General features: G+C 46.1%; 1 protein-coding gene across 2 annotated transcripts in view; it reads right to left on the reverse strand.

The window, feature by feature from the left end:
* arhgap21a (Rho GTPase activating protein 21a) overlaps nucleotides 1-25,991 on the reverse strand; it is a 77,447-nt gene extending 51,456 nt beyond the window's left edge. The window contains exons 1-2 of one of the 2 annotated variants that reach the window (XM_019266999.2): nucleotides 25,581-25,991; nucleotides 24,775-24,998 (exon numbers count right to left, since the gene is read on the reverse strand). In XM_019266999.2, coding sequence (XP_019122544.2) covers nucleotides 24,775-24,837 — 63 coding nt within the window. In that variant the 5' untranslated portion in view covers nucleotides 24,838-24,998; nucleotides 25,581-25,991. Of the gene's footprint in view, nucleotides 1-17,293; nucleotides 17,854-24,774; nucleotides 24,999-25,580 lie in introns of those variants that run through there. The other variant, XM_019266998.2, reaches the window with a different exon arrangement.
* Nucleotides 25,992-27,262: the final 1,271 nt, after the last annotated feature.

The following is a 27,262-nucleotide window of genomic DNA, read 5'->3' on the forward strand; positions in this document are numbered from 1 at the left end:
TAATAAACTCGTAGCGAATGTATTTATACCGGTCCTGGTTTAGACGTGGTCTCAGCTGCAGCAGCAGGTGTTGCGTGAGCGACTGGGGATTAACCTGCGAGAGCGCTCTGTATGAATGGGTCAGATTTAACACGTCGGACACGGTTTATGTGTTAAAGTCATTCCAGAGGCTGAGTAAAGCTGGATCCACACACCACTATTCCATCCAGAACACACCCGACGCCGTTAACCGCCCATGTGTGTGGAAAGTCCACGTCGACATCATCCGTCAGACGCAGAGACAGACACCTGATTCAAGACGCGGAGATAGGACATATAGGCTGAGCTGTCCACCCTGAATGTAAACTGAGTCACTCGGGCTTTCCAGCCGTCTGAAAGGCTCCTTTAGTGCCCCGTCATAAAGAGCCCATATAGCAGCGGCGTAAGCTGAGCTCGGAGTTCCCTCGCTGTGGTTTGAGGTCCAACGGCTGCACACTGGAGGACGGAGGGTCCAGTCATTCCAGTCGCATAATTACAGCGTAATGGGTGACAACACACGTGGAGGTAGCTCTCAGAATAATGAAAACTCATTTATTAAGATGCTATTCATTAAAAAATAGTCCAGTTTGTCTCTGCGGATTAAAGTCTGCAGCATTTGTGTGATTAATAAAAGTAAACCAGGCGGCTGCTTTAATGAACGGCATCGACCAGCGCTGAGTGGAGCTTACATTGAGTAGGGTCTTCCGCTGTGATTACACCCTCTTCAAACTGGATTAAAGCTGGGATGAGATTACAGTGAGTTTGGGGGGACAGTTTAACATGTTTATCACGTGTGCTTTACGTTTAATCTGCGAGATTTAGCGTGCCACCAAAGCATATTTAGATAAATACAATGTAATACCTCGTAGAGAAAGATTGAAATAATAAGTGTGGGAATCTTTGGGAATCTCACGATCCGATGCCTGATTAAAAAGCGATTCTTGATTGAATATTTGAGAGTATGCAGCCTTTCATATTAACTTGGAAACATGCTACAGTTCTTTGTATTGTAAAAGTAACAATCACATGAAACAGAGGATGAGTTCCACCTCATTTGTTCCATCAACGTGACGTCGGAGCTACAGCTAAACGATTATTTTCATTGACGCGTTATCCGTCGATCATTTTTTCCATTAATCCATTTGTTCTTTGGTCCATAAAATAAATTTACAGGTCCAATGTGATGTCTTGTTCTGTCTGTAACCTATAGATATTCAGTTTACTGTCATGGAAGAGTAAAGAAACCAGAAAATATTCACATTTCGTAAACCGAAGTAAGAAAATAAAAGACTTTTTTTCTTTTTAAAAAGAAAAAGACACAAGACGATAAAACGATTATCAAAATATTTGGCCGTTGATCTAATAGATGAACATGAATCCATCCCTACTGCCTGAAGCTGATGCACTGACACACACATGTAGTACACAGATGGCTGAGGCTTAATTGACACCAATTGGAATAATTGAATAATTGTTTGTCAATTATGCAGCAAAAAAAAGTTCTAAAAAAACCCAATTCCAGCTGGAAAATGTGACATTTTGCTTATTTTTTATGAAAAAGATAAATTTCAAATATTTATTTGATATAATAAAAGTAGAGAGAGAGACAGGAAACACAAACGCCTGCAATGAAATCAAACTTTCAACCTTTTCCCCTAATAATATTATAAACTTTTATACATTATGCGATAAACAATCATTAGGTTATTCGTCCTCATCCTCAAACATGCCAAAGTGAGCACCGAGCAGTGTGCGAACACCTCCGACTGCGTCCACTTCGTCATCTCTCGCTTGCAGCCGGCTTATTCTGGTCGACTGGTGAAATATTCACTGACTGCCATTTAAAATTCATAAGCGACTGGGAGAGATGCTCCCATGCTCCAGAAATACTCTTTTACAAGCGTAATGGAATATGAAATATTCATCTTGATATGAACCCTTTTTGCCGTGTCTGACATGTCTCGTGTTGTCACACATGCAGCGCGCTGTGGTGGACTGTCGGACAGCAGCTGCTGTTCTGCTGATTGTAATTATTACTGTAGAAACTCACAAACATGATGAGAGGGTAGCTCCGCAGAGGAAGGACGGGTCCGCGCAGCGATTTTCCGGCTTTTTGTGTTTGCTGTCGTGCTAAAACAATGAAAATTAATCAAAAAAATACTTTTTTAAAGCAATTTAAGTGCCTAAAATTAGTTTGTTCCAGCATTTCTCTGTTTTATATCACTAAAAATTTAATATATTTGAGGTTTAGACTGTTTATCGGACAATTTGACGGCTTCACTTTAGTTTTTTTTATTTTATATTCTGTTGTGGTCCACTTAAAACATTTTAATCAGCAATACTAACACCATTGCGTTTCCGTGAAGGCATTCAGTGGACTGTAATAGATTTGGTATGGGACAGATCTGGTATTAGTTATGAAGAGAGGCGCTCAGCGCTGGAGCCAACACTGATGAGGGCTGTGGGACACGCCCTTTAAACAACACACACACACACACACACACACACACAGCCCCAGGCTGACCAAGAGCTGTAAATTACACTGCTATTATGATCGAGCTGGAGAGGGACTGCGAGGGAGAGAATGAGAGAAACAGACAGAAAAAAAATGAGAGGAAGAGTTCATGAAAATGAGTCATTGTGGATGCTCGTAGTGTCTGACAGAGGAATGATAGTCCTTGGAAAACACCATGGTGCTTTCCTCTGTGTTCACACGTCCTAAGCTGGAGCACCTACAGTGCTGTAGATCTGCCCTCCCTTCCTCGTTTCCTCCCTCTACTTCCTTTCATCCTTCACTTTCCTGCCAATAGGGTGTGTCTTCTCAACTCCCCGTCCAGCCTTCCCCCCCTCCGCCCTTTGCTACACTCCATCAGACCTTCGAGTTTTTAGCCGCAGAGCGTTCATCAATTAAAAGACGTCGACGTGCGCGACCAGAACATCAAGTTGCATCTAATCAAATGGACCGCATGCTGGTGTTTTTGGATGTAAACCTCGTAGCCGCTGCGAGGTTCAGCAGATAAGCCAAAGTGTTTTTGTGCTTCCAATAAACAATTACTTGATTAGTTGACAGAAATAATCAGCGGCTATCTTTATAATCTAATCAGGGAACTGTTTTAGTTGCTTATCTCCATTTTCCAGATTGTTGCTGTAAACCAAATGTATTAAAAGCTTGGGAAGGCTGGTTTGAAGACGTCAACTCGGACTGGGCATTACTTTTTACCATTTTCTGACTCCTCGTAGACTAAAACAGTTATTAAAAATATGGCCTAGGTCACTGGTTCTTCATGTACCACTGGTGGTTAACCCTAACCGACCCTAACCCCTCATCAACAGACCGATCAAGAACCTGCCCAACTGCTGTGTGGTACAGTTTGAGAAGCTTCATGACGTTAATAATAATACCCAGGATAGTGAGATCGTCCCAAAGAAGATCATTCTGAGTTCATCTGGCAGCGTCTCAGAGCGGATGCAGGTCTGACTTATGTTCCGAGTAACTCTGTGGATCGGCGTGACCGTAATCAGAGAGCTTTTCTAACATCTCGTCTGAGCTGCTGTCTAATGTCAGCTGGTGTTTCTCACTGAAGTCATCGCAGTGGTCTGGGTGCCGGGTGGGAAACAAAGATGTGGATAAGAACTTGACGTAAGAAGCTGGGAATACAGAAATGCAGAAAGTTGGACGCTAAGGGTCGGCGTCAAACGGAAGAAAAAGGGGCGCCGGGAGTAGTGAGAGAGATTCAGGGTGAAATAAGGGAATGCAGATAATCGGAGAGCCTCGGGAGATGATGGTTGCCGTTCAGGGTGGAGTTCAAGAGAGTTCATGTGACCCTGCTGCAGACGTACAGACAGACGTGGGATTTATACAGGGCGGGGCAGGTGTAACCAAACAGTCATGTCCTGTATTAGCTGAGCAGAGAAGAATGTCGTCTTTCAGTTTACGGGGCTCTAACGTCACTCGGTGGAGAATAGTTCTGGGGCTGCATGATGTCGATGAACAAGTAGCCGGGCACGTGTGATGCATCGACACACATCTTGGGTGCAAAACCCATCTTGATTCATTCAAAACGAAACCCGCAGCACGACTCGGATCAAAGCATTCCTCCGGTGTTGATGGTTTACCCCGAGCAGCATCTCCTTTAACAGCTGACACCAGAGGCTCTTTACAGGCTGCAGCAGACCCTGCTTCTCTTCAGCCTGTTTCTCCGTGTGTCCGTCCAACAAAACCCCAGTTATGTAATGAGGACCTGGGCCAGATGAGCTGAAGAAAAGACTATTTAGCTCTCCACCTCTCTCCCCGCGGCGTGGTGGAGCAGATCCGCCATTATTCACTGGAATGTTTGTCCAGGAGGGGCCGAGACCCCCCAAAGCCGCCGGGCTGACGAATCAGTGCTTTGTGTGTGTGTTTGTCTGTGTTTTCTTAATGTGGGGTAAATGAGTCCAAGTTGACTGATGAGTAACCCTTCATATAATGAGAGTTTGTGGTCTTTACTGATTAATCTTCCAGTCACACACACCCTTAACTTAAGACGGCACTTAGGATTATATATTTTCATCTACTTGAAGATCAGTTCTGACACTGTCAGCAATACATAACGTTTATATCTCATCATGGACTCTCCCTGTAAAGACGCAACACCGATTTCCAAACAGTCCGCACAGTGTGTGTAGTTAAGTGAATATAAATATCTCCGTTACTCAGCTGGGTGCAATTACGTGCAGGTACGTGTCCGACATCGAGGGCAGCCAGAAATTACACAGCGAGCAAAAACGGGCGGACTTTGATGCGGGAAGTTTCCCGGTTGAACGCACGTTACACATCACTAATGATACTTAACTTGCTTGTTGTTACAACATTTGTTCTTCATGCATTAGACGGCGTGAAGAATGATCAGAACTATTCTTTTTTTAGGATATTTTTGGGGCCTTTACTTGAAAGTAGCAGCTGAAAAAAGTGAGGAAATGAGATGCCACAGGTGGGAATCGAACCGGTGAACTTTCAGACTTATCCTTGTGTGACATTTGACAGCAGAAGAAAACTCGTTTGCATAAAGTTTCCTCGACATCTCTCCTGCAGATGTTTTCATACCTCATCAACTCATTTGAAACTATCCTGTACGTCACTGTCGTGCTGGTGTGAACACACAAAAGAAAAAAGTGTAAATAGAAACAAGTCGCAGGAAGCGACTAGGTCGGTCTCCAGCTGTTTTCCTGTCAGTGCGATGCACCGACATGCCCTCTCTCTCTCTGGGTCATGTTGATCAAACCTCTCGGCGTCGTTCGGGAAGTTTGGGGGTTATCGCTACATACTCTGTGCAGATTTGTTTTCACGCGACAGACACGAAATAGCACCGGCGCGCCGTTTAAAATGAGTCTGGAGGACGAGATAAAGACTTCCTGCTGATACGAGAGCCTGAAAAGCTTCAACGAATCAGTTTCAAACAAACACGTCCAACTCAGTCACTTTATTTCTTTTCTCCCCGTCCTAAACTTCGTTGTTTGTTGAGGGAAAAACTGTTAAACATGCACAAGACTGTCCTTTATGACTAAGTACATCTTTAAGACCAGCAGCAGAAGCCCATCACACGCTCGGCTGCACAAAGCAATAAACAGACACACACACCACATCTCTTTAAGCATCCTAATCGTCCTGCGGGCGAAGTGAAATATTCAAATTCTCTTTCACTTTCTTGTCCTATGACGGGAAAACTCGCCCTGCAGCAGCACACACACACACACACACACACACACACACAGTGTAATAATTATAAACAAACACAATCTGTCGCTCAGAGAAACGGCTTCGATCAAACACAAACAAACCGAAGACCTACAGGCAAGGAGGTTCAAACTTTGTAACCGGTCACGTGCACTGCTTGAACAAAAGGTGTTCAAAACTGTGACTCGGCGGTGATTGTTTGCGCCGGGATGTGGCACATTGTGAGAGCTTAAGTGTTACTGTAAGAGGCAAAGACAGAGAAAGGCTGCTGGTGGTAGTGCAAACCCAGATTGAAGACCAGATGGCTTCACCGGCAAGCTCCACAGACTGCCACTTGCTGGTGTGGGTGTGGGAGGAGGGGCAGCAGTGTGTGTCATATAGGAGAAGAAGTCAGTGATGATGGTGATGGTGGTGGTGATGGTGGTGGTGAGGGCTGAGCTAGAGAAACTGATTAAACATGAAATCTGTTTCTAATCTGTTGGAGAGAGTGGATGATTTCTACTGGGGATGGAAGCCGCAACTAGAAAACAAGAGGTGGAACACACACACACACACACACACACACACACACACACACACACTGTGAGCTTTCACTGGCAGTAAAGTGGGATTGGATTTCAAGGTTAGGGCGAAAAGGTGAAGGGTTACGTGTGAGCAACACCAGACAAGACACTCTGGCTTAATGGAGCCGCTGCCTCTTTATGTAATGGGTGCACTGACTCAGACCAGGTGTGTGTGTGTGTGTGTGTGTGCAGACTCAGCAAACACACCTTTTATTCGGTACACCTGCTGTATCTCTGCTACTACTCTGGGCAACCTGGCAAAAAAATACTACAGGTCATAAATCTGCAACAAATGTGTTTTTATTTTATGATTTTTTTATATCACGTCTGGCTTTCGATGATTTTAAAAGACTCATCAGGTCGATCCTGGACTTCAAACAGACAGGACTTCTTTTTCCTTTCTAGCTATAAATGTATCCTCCCATGAAAAATACTATTACATCACAGTAAAATGCTTCCTGCCTTTGACTCTCCTGCCAACGGAAAGGCAATGATAGCAGAGAAGAAGAGCTGTCGGAGGAATCAAACAAGTAGGAGGGCAACAAGTCGTGATTAAACGGCCAGTGAGGAGAAAGTATAAGAGGCACAGAGAGTATCAGGAGGTTATAGCTCAGTCTTGAGCTCATTAGTTCAGCACTTTGCCGGTCTAAATTCGCAAATCGAGTGCAGGACAGCTTGGTAGTCTTTAAGCTGCCATCAATGAATGCCCGATGTCTACCTTACAGGTGCAGCCGCTCTAATCCTGTTAGGAGAGCTGAGATCAGCTACTTAAGTGAGCAAACCTCGCTCAGTCAGTCAGTCAATCCCATTGACAGGAATGTGTCAGGAATAGTGGCAGGAGTCACTCCACATCCCGGCTCTGCTGACTGAAGCCTTCGCTGCAGCAGAAGCAAATGTTGGGGATAAGCTTGCAACCAGAAGGACAAAGAGGGGACAAGTCCACGAAATTTAAATAGTACGAAACAAAACGTTGTTCATCTATGATGAATGAAGTATTACTTTATTTTGTTAATATTAGGGAATCTTTGTCATGCTACGCTAAGGTTAGGGAGCTTCCTCCGCCGGAGTAGAGTTGCTGCTCCTTTGTGTCGAAAGGAGATCATTAAGGTGGTTCGGGCATCTCATTAGGACGCCGCCCCAGGCACCTCGGGGCACGTCCAACTGGGAGGAGACCCCGGGGCAGACCCAGAACTTGCTAGAGGGACTATATAGCCCATCTAGCCTGGAAACGTCTTGGGATCGCCCAGGAGGAGCTGGAATGCGTTGCTGAGGAGAAGGAGGTCTAGAGCACCCTGCCATCATGACCCGACCCCGGGTAAGAGGAAGAAGATGGATAGATGGATGGATAGATGCGTCATGGTTTAAAAACAAGGAAGCGAGACAAGACCAGCAGTCTATCGTGTTAAACTTGCTAAGACAGGAGGACGGTGTTCCTCTGCCTGCCAATCAAACATCACGGGGCAGCTGGTCGTGCCACGTTTTGGCTCTGAACCACATATCTCAGCGTGGGGGACAGGAACCTCTCTGCTGGGGATGAGCTCGGAGGAACAACTCAGCACTAATGTTTAGATCCCCATTCCACTCCAAATATGCGAGACCGTCCCAGACGTTTCCTGCGGTGCGGATGTGTTGCGACCTTCACCCGGGGGTGTGTGCACCGCCCCTGCGAGTATTAACCCGACAGTCCTGCGGTGAGAACGAGGCGACGTCAGCCTGTAACGTGAGATCTCGCCGGTCACTGAGAGGAGAGGCGAGATTAATACTACGGTATCCAGGTAACGGGTCGTAAACACTGTCAAAGCACGACCGAACACGAATCAAAGCTGTATACGGACATGTTGACAAAGACTCTGTGTTTACGTGCATGCTGTGTGTTGTTCTGGCTGCTACACAAGAAGGAAAGTGAATATCACACCTGCCAGCAGTGATCTAGCTCATCACTAACTTCCTGTGCTTTAACTCAAAAGATAGGATGCTGACTAACGAAGACGCCGGTACATCCACGATCAGTGCAACTCTGTTTAGGCTGACACGCGGCGTGCTGTCAGATTCACGCACATTCTGCGCATATTTGTGCATTATAGCCCACATGTTCGAGACCAAGACATCCTGTACTCGCTGAACTCGGTATTACAGACGCGAGAGAGAGGAAGGGGGGGAGAAACAAAACTTGCAATGTGTACACCTACACCTCCTCAGACTGTAAAAGCACACATCCTGTGACGAAGCTCTCCAAAAAAAGCACACAGTGCTCTTTTCAAAAACACTCGGAGCATGCAGCAGCAGCAGCAGCACCGGCGGCGGCTCGACTTGATGGAAAATGTTAGCTAGTAAAAAACGCTGGAAAAGTGAGAGCCTTTTAAAAAATGCATGCGCCTGAATATGGCACGGCCCAGCGTAGCTCATGCTGTCCAGCACGGGTCTCTGAGGAGGGTGACGCAATACAGGATGGGGAGGGGATGTTGAGGATAGAGAGAGAGAGAGAGAGGGGGCAGAAATATGTTGACTATTACGAGCTCAGGCTTCTCTCTCTCCCCCTGCCTCCACCACGTCCGCGGCAGTCCCCACCCAACCCAACGCTGAGGCCCATCTGGAGTGCCTCGTGACCCAGCTGATTAAAAGCAGTTGGGCCCTTTCGGTGAGATACGGCCAGAGGAATGTTGAGACTGTGGAAAGGCCCAGAATAAGCGCGTCTGAGAGGTGTGTGTGTGTGTGAATCTCTACAATGCGTATACGCGATACTCACGACGTATGCATGCGTCCCATTTGTGGGTATCGCCATGTGTGCATGCAGGCCACATGTCCATTAGAGGCCGGTCATTAGCAATCAATCAAATCAGAGAAGAGCTCCACTGATGGATGCCTCCACCGGAACCGCCGAGATGGGCTGGGAGCATCTCTGCACCCGAATCACAGCTCTGAACACTACTGTTACTTGACCCCATTAGCCTTACACAAACACACACACACACACACACACACACACAGCCATCAACCTCCACAGTAAGCACTACTAGTAGAAACCAAACGTCTCCTCCACTTAGGCTAAAATGTCCCGTCCTGGCTTCCTACCCATCCATCTGCGCTTCATCCGCTGCAAACCTGCCAACCGAGTCTCAACCCCTCCAAAAAACCAGAAGGTATTTAACTAGGCGCACCCGCAGCGTGGCATCCACCTCGTCCACCGGAGGTCCAAATGGAAACCAGGCGAGAGAGTCTCATCTCCGCGGATGGAGCGTGATACGTGGTTGATCTTTACTGCTCTCGTCCCAATAGGGGATCCTCGGTGCGGTTTAAACGTCGAGCTTAACATGTGTTTTACTGCTTAATTGAATAATGAAGCGATGAGAGAGGAGGGAAAAACCACACGGCCCCGACGAGTGCGCCGAAAGGCTGCCAGGACGAAGGATCGTGCGGTGGAGGCCGAATACTTTGGTTTTAAAGCGGCCTTTTTTTTTTTTTTTTATTAGCGCTGTAGCTGCATGTCTGTCAGAGACACTTAGATTATCTTTCATGCACAAAGAAAAAAACCTGACCCCCTTTTGTCCTCGCTCCATCACCAAAGCAACAAGCTTTAAGTGTAGCATGGTGTTGTGTAATTAAATCCATGCTTTATAATTTAGTTTGGCTAATAAAAGCCAATTCAAGCTATGTTAACTGGCGTTTGCACTAATGGAGCCTTTTCACGGTCCATCTGGACGCCTGTTGTCTTCCCGTAACTGTTGTGGATGTTTTCCGTCTTTGTTTTTTTCCCCTCATACTTTGTGTACACTGTAACAGAGAATGTCTTCATGCATATTCATTGTAAAAGTATTTATTTATCTGCAGGTGTTTGATGCTTTTCAGGATACTGACACTCAACCTTTATTTAGAAAGCACATTTAAAAACAACTGAGGTCAACCAAAGTGCTGTACAGGTTAATACATATAACACCATAATTACAGAAGGTTAAGATAAATGCTGAGATATTTAAACTTGGGAGAAAACGTGTGTTTTTAAGGGAGGATTTAAAAACCTCAAATGATCCAGCAGATCGGATGTGCCAGGGCAAGTTATTCCAGAGCCGAGGGGCCGCCGCCACAAAGGCTCGTCACCTTTGGTTTTCAGTTTTGTTTTAGGGGCGACCAGTAGCAGCTGACTCGAGGATCTCAGAGTTCTGGCAGGGGTGTGGATGTGGAGAAGCTCGGTCAAATACCGGGGGGCTGAGATGTTACGAGCTTTAAAAACAAACAGGAGCCAATGTAGCCAGGACAGGTCACGTTTGCCGGTAAGGAGACGGGCAGCAGCGTTCTGTACCAGCTGCAGGCGGTGCAAGAGTGAGCGGTCCAGGCCAGAATAAAGCGAGTTGCAGTAATCCAATCTTGTATTAATAAAAGCATGGATTACACAGACAACGGAGAGATTCAGTCGCTGTTTTGTCTCCCGATCACAGCAAGAGAAGACGCAGATAAGGATTTCAACCTCGACAGGAAGCGATGACGCGGTTACACCCTTCGTCTCCACCTCAGCTGACCCTCGGCGTGTCAAAAACCGACGGTAGTCACAGCAAACAGTGTTAAAAAATGAGCAGCGTTCCAGTTCAGTTCACAGCCTGGAGACGCACACATTCCACTTGTTGGGTTTCCTACTATTTCAACACATCATCCTGTAATGGAAATGGCACCGGTTTGATTCCCACAGCAGCTGATGTGTGTCCCGCAGTCTAACGCCGCCTCCGATTCGCACAGACAAAAAAAAATGTAAACATGAATTCATAATAATAAACCCAGCAGCACCAACACAAATCATCATTAAGAGGAACAACACGTGCAGGACCATATGCAGACACAAAACAACACACACACACACACAGAGAGAAGCCATTTGGCAGATGGGTCAGAGGCTGTGAAGGAGGACTCGGAGCAGAACTGAACCCAGCGGGTCTCCAGGCCCGTGATGACCACACCCAGGCCCAGCTGGAAACAATAAAAACCTCACAGTCCTCATCTCTTCCTCTTCTCCCTCCATCTCACGTCCTTTATCGCTGCACCTCGCAAACAACTTCAGGATCTCGATCTTTAGCCTCGTGTCTCTTTCACCCCTCTTATATTTCTGTGTGTGTGTGTGTGTGTGTGTGTGTGTGTGTGTGTGTGTGTCCGCCTTTATCAGACTGTTTTCTAATCATCCCCGGGCCCCATACAGCCAGAGAGGGAGTGTCCGCTGCATTCTCCATCACCACAGTAAACACTGTGAGCCATTCTCTCTGGCATGCACGCACAGGCCCCATTTAAAAAATAAAAAAGAGCCAAAAGAGAAACAGCGAGGGAGAAACAGATGGATGTCGTTTGTGTTAGAGAGACAGACAGCGGCAGCGCAGTGGATTTCCTCGGGGCGGTGAGGAGAGGTGTTACAGTTTTGCACAAAATCTGGCACCGTCCTTCCTCTGGTGACCTCTGCCGCGACACTGTCAGATCGCTTTTGCTCGCAATTCATCACCGTTGATTAGTGGATCGGGGCTCGGCCTGTCTCTGTCACGCTGTCAGACGGGGCCGTAGGTGCGGATGTGCTCTGAATTTTAATGCCGTCTCATCAGCATCCGAAACAAAAGCGGCGTGTGCGCCGGGCTGACACGGGGCAGGACGGAGAGAGAGAGGGCATCGTTATCGCCGCCTGAATCGCCGCGGACCAATCGCGTGCTCTCAGCCAATTAACGCCACTTTTACTGCGGCGCCTCGGGGGGCTGTGTGAGGAAAACAGGAAAATATGCCGGGGCTCAACGTTTTATGGAGGAGATGGAGGAACGGACGTGATGTTTGAAAGTATTCTCCTGAACTTATTGATCCATCAGTCTCAGCTAAATGAGATTGTGGAGGACAGGCTGTGATGGCAGGAGTATAGACAGAGAGAGAGAGAGAGAGAGAGAGAGGGTGACCGACACACACCAGTGATCTATGGATTCTCTGTCAGGGCTCTGCAGAGGGATTATTCATCCTCCTCCTCCTCCTCCTCCTCCTCCTGCTGCTGCTGCTCCACCCTCTGACTGTCTTGCATGACGTAACTGGCTCTTAGTAGGTTGATGGAGTTTAGATGTGGCGGGCAATGTCGCAGCGTTCAAACAAGGAGAAAACAAACAAACCAAAGGTGAAAAAAAATAAAAATAAATAAATAAATCACCATGGCAACCCTTCTTTTATTTACAACCTCTCCTCGAGAGAGAGAGAGAGCCTGGGGTGTTAGGCAAAAGAGCCAATGTGCAAACGCTTATAGATGAAAACACCTTCTAACAAACACACACACACACACACACGTGTGTGTGCAGCTCCACCCACCGGGCGTAGGCTCCTCCCAGCCCTGTCTGCATTGCACCAAAGAGAGCTGCATCTTCTCCAAGCCGGTTTTTCATCGTGCAGGGGCCAAAGAAGACCCAGCAGCAGCATCCAGATACTTCTTATTCACATCCTCTCTCTCTTTCTTTCTCCCTTTTCCTTTCTCTGGCTTCGAAAGAATAGCGTACTTGAAATATTATAGCAGAAAAGGCGCCATCCTTTTTTTTTCTGTGTTACCAAGGTTACGCACCAAGGACGAGGTCGTCTCTGCGTGGTTTCGCTGAGCGAAGCCTCCAGAGGCGATCTCTGATTCTGCCGCACGTGCGGACGAAAAACCTTTACAGAACAGCATCTCTGTATGTTTACTGCAGCTTGTGCACATATGTCACAGGGATTATGTGTCTCTGCGTGGGGAAGGGAGGGAGCAGTGTGAGAGGGGGTTACTGTGGCAGCATGAGGTGAATCAGCATTCTGTTCACGCCGCTTTTTTTTCCCCCGGCGAAACTGCTGAGGACGTGCGGTTCGTCTCACATTTGCAGCCACGGGCGGACGTGCGACGGGTCCACGGCGATGAAAAGGTGGCAGTCTGCAGCTGGATGGAGTGACAATGACACAGCAGTAGTAGACGCAGGAGGGATGTCTTATGTTTCTCGCTGCTAGAGGATCAAATGTGACCTATTTCTGAAGTCGAGTAAACACTACAAGCTGTGTGTACAGCACAATCTCTGGCATTCTGACAATATTCCTTCTTCTCGTTCGATTTATTTTCTTCTGGATTAACATGTTGACGTGACCCTTCAGTGTTCATCTGTTTACAGTCATTAAGTACAAATTAATTAACGCGTGTCTCCAATAAACGCTGATTTCTTCCTGTAACAAGATCCTGTCAGAATGCTTCGGAGGTGCAGGTCAGAGGTTCAGGTATCTCACGATAAATCTGCCCTCTGTGTGTGAACATTAACCCGTCTCAGTGGGAGGCATCGCTTCGTAGTTTAATGCCTGAGTACGTCCAAACTCACTGACGCAACACTTGCATCTTTTGCTTTCATTCAGATCTCTTCACGCTTAAAAAAACGATGTTTCAAAAGCATGAATGAGCAACAGAGAAGAGGTTTAAACCGCTGAGACTCAGCAAGAAAAACCAGGTCGGTCCCACTTCTTACCAAATGATGACAGAAAACCACAACGCCATGTGGACACGGCCTCATTAAGATCTCAAGAGAAGCGGATCAAATCCTTTTGGATCGATTGATTTTATGCCTGAGAGATGTCAACATCAAGGTTTGGACGTGTCGTGTTGAAGATAAGCCTGTCAGTTATCGTTGACATGCCGACACTGTCGCGGCTCAACAACGTGCATGAATAAAAACCAAAACAGAAAAGAGCACACTGACTCGAGCGTGAAGGACTTTCCCAAAGCGAAATATGTGCCACATAGGCAGCACATGTGCAAGAGCATGCGGCTGATTCGAAGTTCTGCTGTCTGCTTGGGACTGATTTGGAAGTTTCTCTCCTTCCCTTCCCTCCCTTTTTCCCGCCTCGCTCGCTCGCTTGCCCCTTGGCTGCTTTCATATGCTAATGGACGGGGGGGGCAATTGTGTGGGCCAACAGCCTGGAATTCCTCCACCACAAAGGAGAAATGGAGATGGAAGGAGAGAGGAAAGAAAGGGACAGACAGACAGAGAGAGAGAGAGAGCAGACAAAAGTGGGCTGATGCACATCAGAGGCCCAAATCACCGTCCAAAGAAGGGCCCGCTACGAGAGCACAAAGGCCCCAAGGGTGGCTTTCTACTCTAGTGTATGCTGATGCACTATGCTAGTTTACGTTTGCTTAGGGCCGCAATAAACAATTATTTCTAGTTATTTAGTCATTTGCAGCTTATTTCCAGGAAAGGGACCAATATCGAGTCAAACCGATGTCAGATATTCTAGAAAACTCAAAAATCTGAGAAGCTGGGATCAGTTGTTTTGGCATTTTTGCTTAGAAAAGTGACTTTTATGGTTAATTATAACACTTACTGATTCATTTTTCTGACTTTTGATTAGTCAACCAACTGGTTTGGCTCTTCAGTGCTTCCTTCAAACAAACCTACTTCCAATATTTTTACTGTCAGCTGAATATCTTTGGGTTTACTTCCAATATTTTTACTGTCAGCTGAATATCTTTGGGTTTGCGGTTGTTGGGTTTTCTCACATTTTATAGATGAAACAGTCAAAGCTGCAACTAACAATAATTTTCATTATTTAAATATATAATATTTATGATGATTAATCCAGTCATTATTAGCCTATAGATAGACAGAGAAGAAATGCTCATCCAAACTACCAACGTGAGGCTACGCGAGTCCAAATGTCTTGTTTTGTTTGACCGAAAGTCAGACACCAACAGATATTTAGTTCATAAAGTTATGATGAAGAAAAACAGCCAATGCTCAAATTTCAGAACTGGAACGACAGTTTAAAAATTTACTGAGATGATTAATCCATTATCAAAATAGTTTCCAACTATTCGTCTTACAGCTGAGTAAAGGATTCATCATCTTTCAGCTTTAGAAACAAGTAGCCTCAGAGATAGTCAAAGAAATATTCTACAAATTAAATAATAATACCAAAAATGATCACTACATATAGCCCTACTATTATAACATCGCTTTATTTTTGTTGTTTCCTGCCTGCCTTGTACTGAAGGGCCCATGTGCAGCTCTTCCTGCTGTGTTGGGTGTGGTCCATCACTACAGGGATGTCAGTTGGTGCCTACCAATGCTCCACTGAAGGCCGACATCCCCCCACATTAAAATCTCACAGACAAAGAGAGGACACATATATACATACACACCTCCCTCACACCCAGCCAGCCACCTCAACCCGACAACCCTTCGGAGACAGAGAGCAGGTGGGCCAATTAGAGTCCCTGGGGTCCCCCCCCACAGCCGTACCCTCCACCCAGATGCGAGCAAAGCCGTGTATAATTGGTTTCCTCATCTATGAATTATTAATCCTGGTTCCTCTTTGAGGTTTTTGACAGAGTGGGGTCATGGCAGTGTTGCCCTCTGACACTCGGAGTGTCTTGTTTAACCCTCCAGTGCCATGTTAAAAATACTCGTCGTCCAAGAATGTACACGGCAACCAAGGGTGGACCGATGCTGTCTAGGATTGCGTCGGACAAGCATCAGTTTAACGTGTAATCCGTTGACGTCGTTGCCAGTTGGGGATGTATTGGTCAAAAATCTGGATGAGATGTTATTTTACTGGGTAAGCGATGCTTTTAGGGCTGTAACTAACTGATTATTAACTAATCTGGCTCATCATTTCCCCCCTAATAGTCCATGTCCATGCTAAAGATCATCCTATAACAAACCAAATATTTTTGGCAGGCCAGCACATTAATAGAGCTGTTATTGGTGGCAGTGTTGTTGATTCCCTGGCTCCTCTCTCTCCGTCTCACACCAGGTGTTGGCCTGTAAATATTTCATGAGGCCTCTGTGCTGCTGCTACTGGCGCACAAAGGCCGTTTTCAGCGCCTCGGACAGCAGAGGCACTCTGTTAAAACAGAGGCCTATCAGTTCGGGGGCTCGGGACGCAAACAATTTTCAGCGCTGCTAAAATTAAATTAGGGGAAGGGGCATACCAGAGCAGCAGCTCTGCCGCAATGTTTGACACGGCAAGACTTCTTTACTCCTCACATCAGGCATTCCACGGCGAAATGAAAAAGGGGAGAGAGCGGGGGTAAAAATGCGCCAAACAATGAGCTGCCTGTGCGAGTTTCCAAGTGAAAAAGCCGAAAAGGCATGACAGAGATATGAAGTGTTTGTAAGGGTGCCAAGTTGACTTCTGTGCATATAGAGACAAACGGATACATACAAGATAGCGCCACAAAGAGGACTGTATGATGGAGAGAACGTCCACATTCATGTGATGGGATTCAGGCAAATGCGTCATTTTCTGAACATAGAAAGGTTTCGAACTTTGCACCCTTGCACTTAACAACCCATCACATTAAAAATGAACATCCTCCAAAGGATTTTGTTAAACCAGCTAGACTTTGATCCAAGAGTCCGCCAATAGGATGAAAGTTGTGTTTTTATTTCAAAAGCGGCTAAATGAGGCGGTTTACTACAACAAAGACTCTTCAAGAAAGTTAATCTGACTCGGAGCCAGAAGAAAGAGCGATTTGTGAAAGAATCACTTGTTGAATAACTTGATAAGACTCATTTTGGAAAATCAAGTTTAGTACCGAGCCACCTGAGGCCGCATGAGGCACCCGGTCTGCGAGAGCCGGGACACTCAGAGGTCAGCGTGCCTCGCGGTCCAGAGTCTCCAGTTCCACACTGCACTACTCAATGAATGTTGGCTATTAATACACGAGATGTCAGGGATGCCTTTTCGTGGAGAGGGGGTGGAGAGGAAGCTCAGAAAAAGGGTGAGGAAGGGTCACCGAAATGTATAGGTAGAAAAACCTGCTGCAAGAAGGACAATCCTTTAAAATATTATGACTTTATTAACACCTCTGAGAGGGTAGCCTGATGTTTGGAGTTTGATGCCCCAATAGCAGCCTAGTACTAGGTCCTAGGATAAGAAATTAGAGGCCTTAGTGGTCGCAACTGCCCCTGATTGTCAATAAAAGAATAGTATTTAAATACAAATAAACGCTTCTTATCCAGTCAGTTATTAAAAAAACAGCGAGGCAACTGACCTGATTGTTCCAGGCGCAGTACAGATCGCAGATCAGACTCCAGTTGTTGTTAATCATACAGTCGAGAACTTTGAGATGAGCCATTTAACGTCGCACTGAAGAAATCCAAGCTGCCCAGACACCTGCCCCTCACAGCTGTGTGTACCAAAACCCCTGCCGTGCCCGGCGGCGCCCTGCTGACAGCGACGCTCCCGCGATGCCACCTTGACGGAGAGGAGAGGAGGGGTGGGATCATCGGCAGAAGGCAAAGGGGGCATCGCCGTGCCCATCTGCGAGCTCAGCGGGCATCCTATCGGCTGTGGCCATCGCCCCGGCAGTGCTTCATTAGCACTATGTTAATGAGTTATGCTGCGCAAAAAAAACTCGAGGGATTGTCTCAGATGTAAAACAGCTTCCTCAAGAGTAAGATCCAGCAGAAAAAAAAAAGTCATGAGCGGACCTGGTTATCGGTGTGCAGAGAGAGATGCATCACCATGGTTACGCAGCAGAATACAGACCGACCGGTGAAGGAGACGAAAAAAGACGATGCACTTTTTCTTGTCGCCGCGTCTTTGCGTGTTGTTAAAGCTCCCTCTTTTGAGTCTCTCTCTCTCTGTGTCTCTCGCCGTGATGTCGTCTCGTCCCGGCTGGCTGTGCCTGCCTGTGCTCGCCTCCGTGACGGTACCAGGCTGAGGGAGGCAGCCCAGAGAATCAGAGCAGCAGAGGCTCACTTTAAATCATCAGGCCGCAATGCGGGGCGAACGACCGGTGAAGAGCGGATTCCCCCTCTTCACTCCTTCTTCTCGCTCTGACTGCTCTGGTATTAAAGTGACCTGAGGCTTGTCACACCTCGAGAGGTTCAAGCAGTCCAAACCTGACTGATCCTGCACTTCACTGGCAATGCGGGACTCTACCCCGCTTTATTTATTTCATTACTCTGCAAAAACAAAAAAACGTTCTTTGCAGGGGGAAGACTCCCTGACAAACAGCATGCCGCAGCCCCCACCTCTGCAAAGCGAAGAGTCAACTCAGCTCTCTTACAGTAAGTAAATGAACATTAAAGACTTCCTCTCGCCGTGAGATGCCGACGAAATCAAGCTTCTGAGAGAGGGGAGAAAAAGAAAAACGCCGGAAACGCACGAGGAGATATTCAGGAAACTACTGGATGCCAGTAAATAGTTATCTGGGATTGTTTATGCTCCCTCCACCCTCTGATGCTGCTGTATGACATGCAGATGGTTGCGATTGTGAGGCGGCTTCGCCAGTGAGACGCTCTGGGAAAGTGGAAGAAGTAGCCTGGGATGGAGGCGTTTAAAAAGGTATTCATACACCTGACCACGGTGGATGATGCTAAAACCGCTGTGACAGCTGCAGCATCACAACGAATCTTGTGTAAAGACTGTAAACATACATCAGAGATAGATATATCACAAGGTAAAGACAACTTGAGTGAATGCAGAGGCCGGGCTTTGTGTTAGGTCGAGAGGCTACGCACACAGTCTGGTCAGAAAGGTCAGCCAAGTCCCACAGGCCACGCTCGGTGTGACCACACATGGCAACCATGGGCCCCCCCACAACACAGGTCATCACTCACAGCGCGCCCCGTAACTCTTTAAGCTGAATAAAGTTCCCCATTATCAACGCGAAAAGTTCTTCTGCTCACAGTGAAGTTAAGAAAGAAGAATGTCAGGCCTGTTGTTAAGGAAAGACGAATTCTCAAGACTAAAACGTGACGTCAGTCCTAAACCGCCCAGCTGTCACTTGGAAAAATAAAACAATCTCATGCCGTCTTAAAACCAAACACCACAAGAAGTGCTGCTTAAGAAGTCAGAGAGATTAATGCAGGCAAATCTACCGAGATCCAGCAACGTCATGTTCCAAAATATCTAGGCCAGGCGACTCGTGACAAATCGCGACATTCCAAAAACTACCTTTGTATGTAGTGTGTAAAAAGTGCAACGATCCATGCAGATATTTGGAATTTAGTCCAAATGATCTCATGTTGGAATAACTGAAAACTTAATAAGCTGCAACCGTCCACACGGTAAACTGCTGTGACATCATGCAGCAACATGCTGCCTCCATCGCAGGCCGAGTAAAAGCATGTGCCCTGCCCCCCCACGCCAATATAATCGAATCAATCCTGAGTTATGGATCTCGTGGCGCTCTCTGGACACACACACACTCCTACAGTAATCAAAACAACAGCGAGCACATGCACGTTTTAAAAGACGTGGAGGTTACATCATTTCAGGCGGAAAATAGATGAGGACGCCAGGCGGGGAAATGTAACATGACGGTCATGACGCTGATTGAGACGGTGGGAATGTTAGTCTCTGCAATCCTTGTAGGAGTCAACATCAGCTGTTGATGGGATCCAACATGCAACTTTAAAAGCTTGAATTAACCCCGCTCAGATTTGTTGGTTTACCTTGGTTTGAGTGCTTCTAAATGTGTAAATATGCTACGTACTTAATTTGTTTCACTTCTGGCTGCCTGTTTTTACGACTGGCAGTTTGCACGGGGTGCGACCGGATTCTCTACGCCCGCTCTGCCAGCTCGACCTGCTCCGTGCAGCTTCGCCTTTAGTCTCTTAAAAAGACAGAAAAGTTTTAGGAATTGAGCATTATTATGCTTGTACAACCAGCAATTGATATTAGATTTTCAACGATATGAAGCTGAGAAAAGCAGGAAATCATCACTTTTTTGGGGGAAACAAAGAGTTAATTGATCAACTGTTGGTCCAGAAGTAGAAATCTTCCCGTTAGCGCTGAGGGACACCACATGCAGACAAAATATGTTGGTTTTTAAAGATGCAACATTGCTAAAAAATGTATTTTTCACACTCTTATCTGTGTTAGCTCTGAATATAATCCCAAAATAACCCAAAATTCTGACAGCATGTTGGCCTTTTCTTCAATGAGTTGTTTTATAGACTGCTTGCCTACAATTAATCATTTGTGGTCGATTTGTGGGGAATAGCCGTCGTAGATGACTCACTTTGAGCTCGGTCTTGAACTCGAGAAGCTTCCACAGCCGATCGGCTCTTGAAACACGAGTGGCCCTGCCGCTCGGTGGCTTCTCTGCCATCCATTCATGAAATCGCTCCTTCGTCGGGGTTGCCCTTGTTCGTTTCCACTAGCTGAGGCTGACAGGAAATAATGTGGTTTCCTGCCAAGAACCTCAAAGCCCACACTAACGCGGCTGGGTTAAGATATGTCCCGATAACACCTTGTTACATAAGGGGTCAATTAAAAAAACAAACACGGCTCACACACTCGTGGTTTTGTGCACATATGTGAAAACTCTACGCTCTATATATTTATTATGTAGCAGCCACCACACATTGCGTTACATAATTAGTGAAGGATGATGAATGCTTCCTTGAGAAATTAGCTACGGAGATGAAACAAGTCCTTTATGCTCTCCACACACACACACACACACAGCACTGACTAGTGTGTGTCATGTCTTGGAGATAGATAGAGCCAGATAGGGGGCAAGTGTTTTGACGGAGATGCCTCGGGCATGTGTAATGGATAGCGTCTCAGCCTCACTGAGCATTAGACTGGTTCAGTTCTGCCTGTCTGCCTGCGTCTGCAGACCTCCTCCTCCCCCCCGGCCCTCCCAAAGTCCCACCTCTCGCCATCTTCCCATCTTCTTTCCGCCCTCCCCTTTATATATTTCAGGGGTAGGGGGACGGGGGGGCATCGAGGCAGAAGGGGCGGTGACATTGAGCCAATTGGCAAAAGACAGAAAAAGATGCCTTTTCTTTTTTTTCCAGTGATTAAACTCGTCTGCCCTCTTCACACTCCCTCCCTCCCATCCATCCATCAATCATCCATCCGGTTGGAATAACGGCATCTAGTGTGGCTGCTGTAGCCGACTGAGGGATGACATGCGGTGGAGCCGTGCAGAGCACCAACGTCACCTCTCCGCAAGAGGAAAGAGATAACGGAGAGAGCGGAGGGGCCCGCCTGACAAACACACACACATACGCACGCATAGTTTGGTTGACCTTGAGTCCGACACAGCACGCGTACACGTTTCCCTTTTTGCCTTCTCCAGGAAAAAAATAGCCACAATAGCTGGGAAGTTTCATTCCGATAACCGATGCCAAAACACACACTTGCACTTTCAGTTTGATGGCTGCGAGTGTGTGAGGCAGATCTGGTGTTTCCAAACCCGGGGGGAGGAAGCATGCTCGCGGTTATTCCAGAGATGCTTTCGTCTTTCTCCATGTGCAAAGACAGAATGCAGGTCGTGTCCAGGTCAGCGTCTTGTTTGCTCAATGTGGTGCACGACACACATTTGCTTTTCAAATGTATGCAAATCAAAATTTGTTTTTGTCGTCTCTCTGACTGATGAACTGCCACGGCTCTAAAACGCTGATAAACGCGTCGAGACACTGTAATCTCTGGCCAGGACTAAAATAAATCAGACTTGTGAGATCATAGTGAGCTTAATTAAAAGCTGGGGACGTGACACTGGAAATGTAAGTCGCCTCTTGACACCAAGTGTTACCAGCTGGTTACACATGTGGAAAAACTAAGAAGAGTTTTCCTTGTTTCCACGCTCTCACGTGCTACAAACTGACCACCGTCGCATTCCCAGACCCCTAAAATGAGACCGACATGTTAAATATTCTCTGCTTGTAGTGCAGTGATTCCATTTTTCCCTCTCCGCCTTTCCACGGGTTAAATATAGCATCGCTGAAAACACGCGGGAATAGAGGACGGGTGAAAGACAAGCATGTGGACGACGGGGGGGAGAGAGAAAAAAAAGAGCAGAGGGGTTACTGGAGCTGGGAGGGGTTTATATATTTAGAGCAAAGCACAGAGCATCACCAGCGCTCGCAGCAACGCCACTGGTCTCATCCTACACCAATGAGGGATGTGATCGATGTAACGTTTCAACACTGGGTTTTCCTTTAACTGCCGTTCTTCTTTCCTATTTGCCTTTTCCAAATTTATGTGACAGGTGTTTCAAACTGAAGATTTAAAATCTAAAGAGAAAGAGGGAGACTGAAAGACAACCAGTCAAGTTCCTTACCATATACTGACTCACAAATATGATATCTGCAGTCGGACACGTCTCCGTCACATCGTGGCCGGGACACTGTCTGAGTTTGAGCGTCTCAGAAGTGTTTTGCCCGCCAGACATTGTTAACTTGTTGACTTGATTTGGTCATTTTCCTTGGCTCTGAATATGCTTTTAAACTAGCAACAGAGTTCAAATGTTTCCCTTCTGGCTGTTTTCTTACAATTGGGTGTTTTATTTTGAAAATCGAGCGGATTCTCTCTGCTGTCTGTGTGTGTGGGTGTCTGACATCCGGCCAGTTCGAGCTGCTCTTATACAGACTGATGCGGGCAGCTCGTTGGGCCATTCGTCAAAAAAAAAAATAGACCAGCTGTCCATGTTCCCCCAACGGAGCAGAGCGGAGAGACGCTTCTGGGACGCTTCTGAAATGGATCACGGCGGGGCCGGTGGGGCTTCAAACATGGACTAGACTGGCAGCGAATAACTGCCAGGCCACCAGTTGTTTGGTCTTCCAAATGTCTTGTCTGGTCTTCACCTTCATGCTAATTTCCACTATTTTTCACCGTTTGGTGGCAGATGAATCAATAAAGGAAACAATCGCGGTCGCAGCAGGAAAGTCACTTTGTTATTGTCTTCCTCGGAGATGTATAGTTCCTCACTGAGCCTCAGCTGCTTCATAACTACGAGTCGTACCGGCGGGTCGAGTGAGGTAGAGAATGTGAATGAGGCCAAGAGGGAAGCAGACGTTATACATGTGGGGTTTTTTTTCTCTTAATGACCGCGGCAGCTGGGCCTAAATTACCCCGGCGTTGCCGCCATCGCTTTGGCAGTAGCAGAGTGTGTGTCTTGGGGGCGGGGGGTGGTGGTGTTGGTCTTAGAGAAGACACCCCCCTGCAATCTCACCTCATTAGCGAGCCCGGGATGATGCGGTAGAGTGGGTGGAGGAGAGGGAGAGCCTCCCTCAATCCCGCCTGGGGTCTCTCAACTTGCATTAGACCCACAGGGAGGGAAGGACGGGGGACAGCGGTTCAGGAGAGCAGTTGTGTTTGTGTTGTAGGAGGCATCAGGTAGATGCATCGCTCTCGTGTCGAGCCCCAGGCTGCAAAATAATCAGTAAACACCGGCGCTGACTCACAGGTGACTCACGTCTTCTGCAGAGACGTAGAGAGGTGTGCCGAAATTGATCTGGTCCTCGGGTTATGAAGAAACTTACGGAAGTCAAACTTCACTTTTTAAAAAATCAGGGCATCCTGGTGAGTCAGCGAGCAGCCACGCGCCTGCACAGTGTCTTTCTTGTGCACGTTTTAGCCGACTGACCAAAGCCCCGAGTGTAACCAGAGTCTGAGAAGTCAGCGGAGGAGCAGCTTGTGTTGGGGAAGTAAGTTATGCATCTTCTTCTGCTCAACAGCTGGGAGTTTGGTAGGCCGTGGTGGGAGAGTTAAGTGATGTTACGGGAAACGTTAATTAGATTGCAGAGACGGATGTGAGGAAAACCACACCGCAGTGGCACTTAAAGCGTCCGGTGGTATCGAAAACTGCTCACTCCTGTCTCTCTCGCCCTCTCACTTTCTCGGATTTCCTCATCCGGCCGTACGCGAATCAACGAAGGAACAACGCTGCCGTAACCAACATCAACATCTCCACCGACTGCTCAGGTTGCTGCTTTACGCCGTTCCCAAACGTTTATGTCGTCCATCCTCAGCTAGTTCTGACACAGTAAGAGGATTAGAGCGACACACACACACACACACAGATGTGTGTTGCCATTTTCTGATGACAGATTAATCCAAAACATGCCACCGCTGCAACGCTGTTATGACATGTATCAAGCCTCGCTTGGACCGATTGATGATGATGATTGCGATGATGTAACCGTCGAAGCTACAGTAAGAGGAAAGAGGATGAGCTCCTACAATGTGCCATTTATGAGAGACCCACAAAAGAACCCAGTAAGAGCATAAAACTCTCTTTGTGCACTTGAACAGTTGTCAGAGATGAACTTAGTCACCCCAGGAACGCCGGCAGATGTGACGCTTCTGTGCAACACTTCAACTCTGCGACTCCTGCGGCACGTCACGAGTTTTCTGAAAGTGAGAATACCTTTGAAACGGCGCTGATGAAGTTACAGCTCCTAAGTGGGAGTCTGGTGGTTCACAGGTGACAGTTATAACAAGTGAATCCACATGCAAACCTTTTTTTTTTCCCCTCTCTCCCTTCCACTGCAGTCGAAGCAGCACAGAGCTCGCATTGTGACAAAAATAGACGTTCCATAAGAAACCTGGCAAAAAAAAAATTGCACACCGTTTTAGGATTGCAACTCCTGCCACACCGCTGAACCTCACACACACACACGGTGTTGAATTCATATAAAGATACCTGTGAATGCATCAGACTTGCACAGTGGATCCCAACAAGCCTTGGATCCACACACACACACACACATCTCTTGTCCCAAGTCCTACCTCGGCTCTGTGTTTACTCTCTTCATTGTCCCGTGGTGAATCACTCCAACGCGCTGCCATCATTTCATTTCAAACCGCTGAGGGGGAAGAAGTCCTTTTAGAGACCACATTGAGGTGGGAGGAGGATGAATCCAGAAAAACAAAAAAACAAAAAACAAAAAAACAAAAAAAAAAGATCCTAATCCACACCGTCCTCTTTCTTCATGTCCATCAGTGTCTGAAATCTAAACGCAGAGCGTGCACCGGTTAATAATAATAATCAACATAACAGATGAAATAGAGAACTGAAAAACACTACAGTCATTAAACGTCACGTCAAAGCTGCAAGAGGGTGGTCAACCAAGGACATGCCTCACATGCCTGTGAAGATATTTATGTCCATATAACACCTTAGACCTGTGATATCATGTGAGCATTAATTATAAAGTGTATTTAAATCAATACAGATGAGAGATTATGGTGTTTTTTCACATGATATTGCAGCCAATTAATCTCCTGTTCAGTTACTACACACTAGTGCCTTTGGGCTCAAAGTAAGTCAAGGCAGGTGGATGGTTAATAATTAAATAAATATGACACCTATAATATTATTTGCACACAAGGGAGGGATCAAAAACGAGACTCCCTCTTCTCTCCTCTCCGTGCACAACAAGACATTAATCATTTCTTGCAGCCATAAGATAAATATAAAGATATTAAACACAATAACAAGACATTTTCCAGGCTGGAGAAATAATAAAAAGACAAACACAAGCTGGAGCAGACGGACGACAGGTTGTTGCATGGTTATAAACGTGCACACGTACCTGTTACAAACGCGTTAAACTCGCAGCTGTCCATGTTTTATTTTAGAAATAAAAAGGTGTGTTAAAAACGGGCTGTCAGAGAGATTACAAAGCGGGATATTCAGATATTCAGTGTCCGCTTGCAGCTGCGCTCCCTGGCCGCTGAGGCTCGCTACCTGTTCGGGAAAAACGCGCAGGGAAAAACACGGTAAACGCCCTTCAGCGTGCGCTCCTCCGTCAGGGACACCCGACTGGAAATAAAGCTCCGGTGTTCATTCATTTCCCATCGTTTCCGAGCCAAGCAGAGTCCAAACACACACGCACACACACGCACACAAAAAGTATCACGGTACTCCCCTCCTACGTGGTCCCGGTTGGCGGCGCGACAATCTGCGTGTAGATTGACGGACTGAAGCCTCCCAGACTCTGCCTGCTCAAAGCCCCGCCCACACGCTTTGGCCTCGCCTCGTCCAATCAGGGGGCCAGTTTAAATTTGGAATTTTGAAGCGGGCCAATTGGAGGCGTTGTTACATAACGATTCTAATAAAGAGTGCAAGCTGGTCCATTCTGGTCACTGGCTGGTTACAGCCTCACTTGTTGTGGCCTTTTATTATTTTTATATATATATATATAGATATTATAGATATATATATATATATATATATATTATTATATATAATAATATATATATAAATATATATAATATATATATATATATATATATATATATATATATATATATATATATATATATATCTATACTATCTATCAGTTAAAAGTGTCTTACTTAAAGGTGCAGTGTGTAAGATTAACATGGAATACAATATGTACTGTTATTATGTATGTTATTATTTGTATCATGGTCACTTTCTTTGCAATATTTCTAACACTATGGTCAATTTACATAACAATACTCTTTTTATATATCATGCCACTTTTATCCTCAGTCTGTTTTTCATGTTTATTGTGTAGGTTATAGATATTATGTTGTTGTTGTTGTTGTTGTTTTGCCTTTTCTACTTTTTTCTAATTCTGTAGTGTATGCTACACTTTCCTCTGCTGCTGTAACAAGTCAAATCAAATCAAATCAATTTTATTTGTATAGCCCAAACTCACAAAGTACATTTGCCTCAGAGGGCTTTACAATCTGTACAGGGAGTGACACCCTCTGTCCTTAGACCCTCGGTTCGAGTGAGGAAAAACTTGCCCACAAAAAAAGGTGGAAGAAAGGAAGAGCCACAGAGGAGGGATCCCTCTCCCAGGACGGACAGACGTGCAATGGATGTAACGTGTACAGGACAAATCAACACAAACATGAACAAGTAAATTTCCCCATGGTGGGATGAATAAAGTATATCTAATCAAATATTTATAACTCATACATGTATAATCACCTTAAAATAAGAATCTTTCTGTTTTTGTTACTTCAAAATTAGACTTTTATGTCTACAGTGGGAGTGGGTCCTCTTTCATGGAGCTGTTTCTACAGTATCCCAGAACAGACAAACTCAATTATGACTAAACAGGGTCCTTAAAAGGGTTGTTTCTCCTTGAAGGTGTGGGTGATGTGAGGAGACAGCAATCGCTGTGATTAATCTACACACTGGACCTTTAAGTACTGTCCTTGAGTACAATTTTTAAGTACTTCAATACCTTTCAGATAGAAATATAGTAATTTTGCTCTTATTTGACAGCTATAGTTA

The sequence above is a fragment of the Larimichthys crocea genome, chromosome XXIII, assembly GCF_000972845.2.
Source record: "Larimichthys crocea isolate SSNF chromosome XXIII, L_crocea_2.0, whole genome shotgun sequence".
Lineage (NCBI taxonomy): Eukaryota > Metazoa > Chordata > Actinopteri > Sciaenidae > Larimichthys > Larimichthys crocea.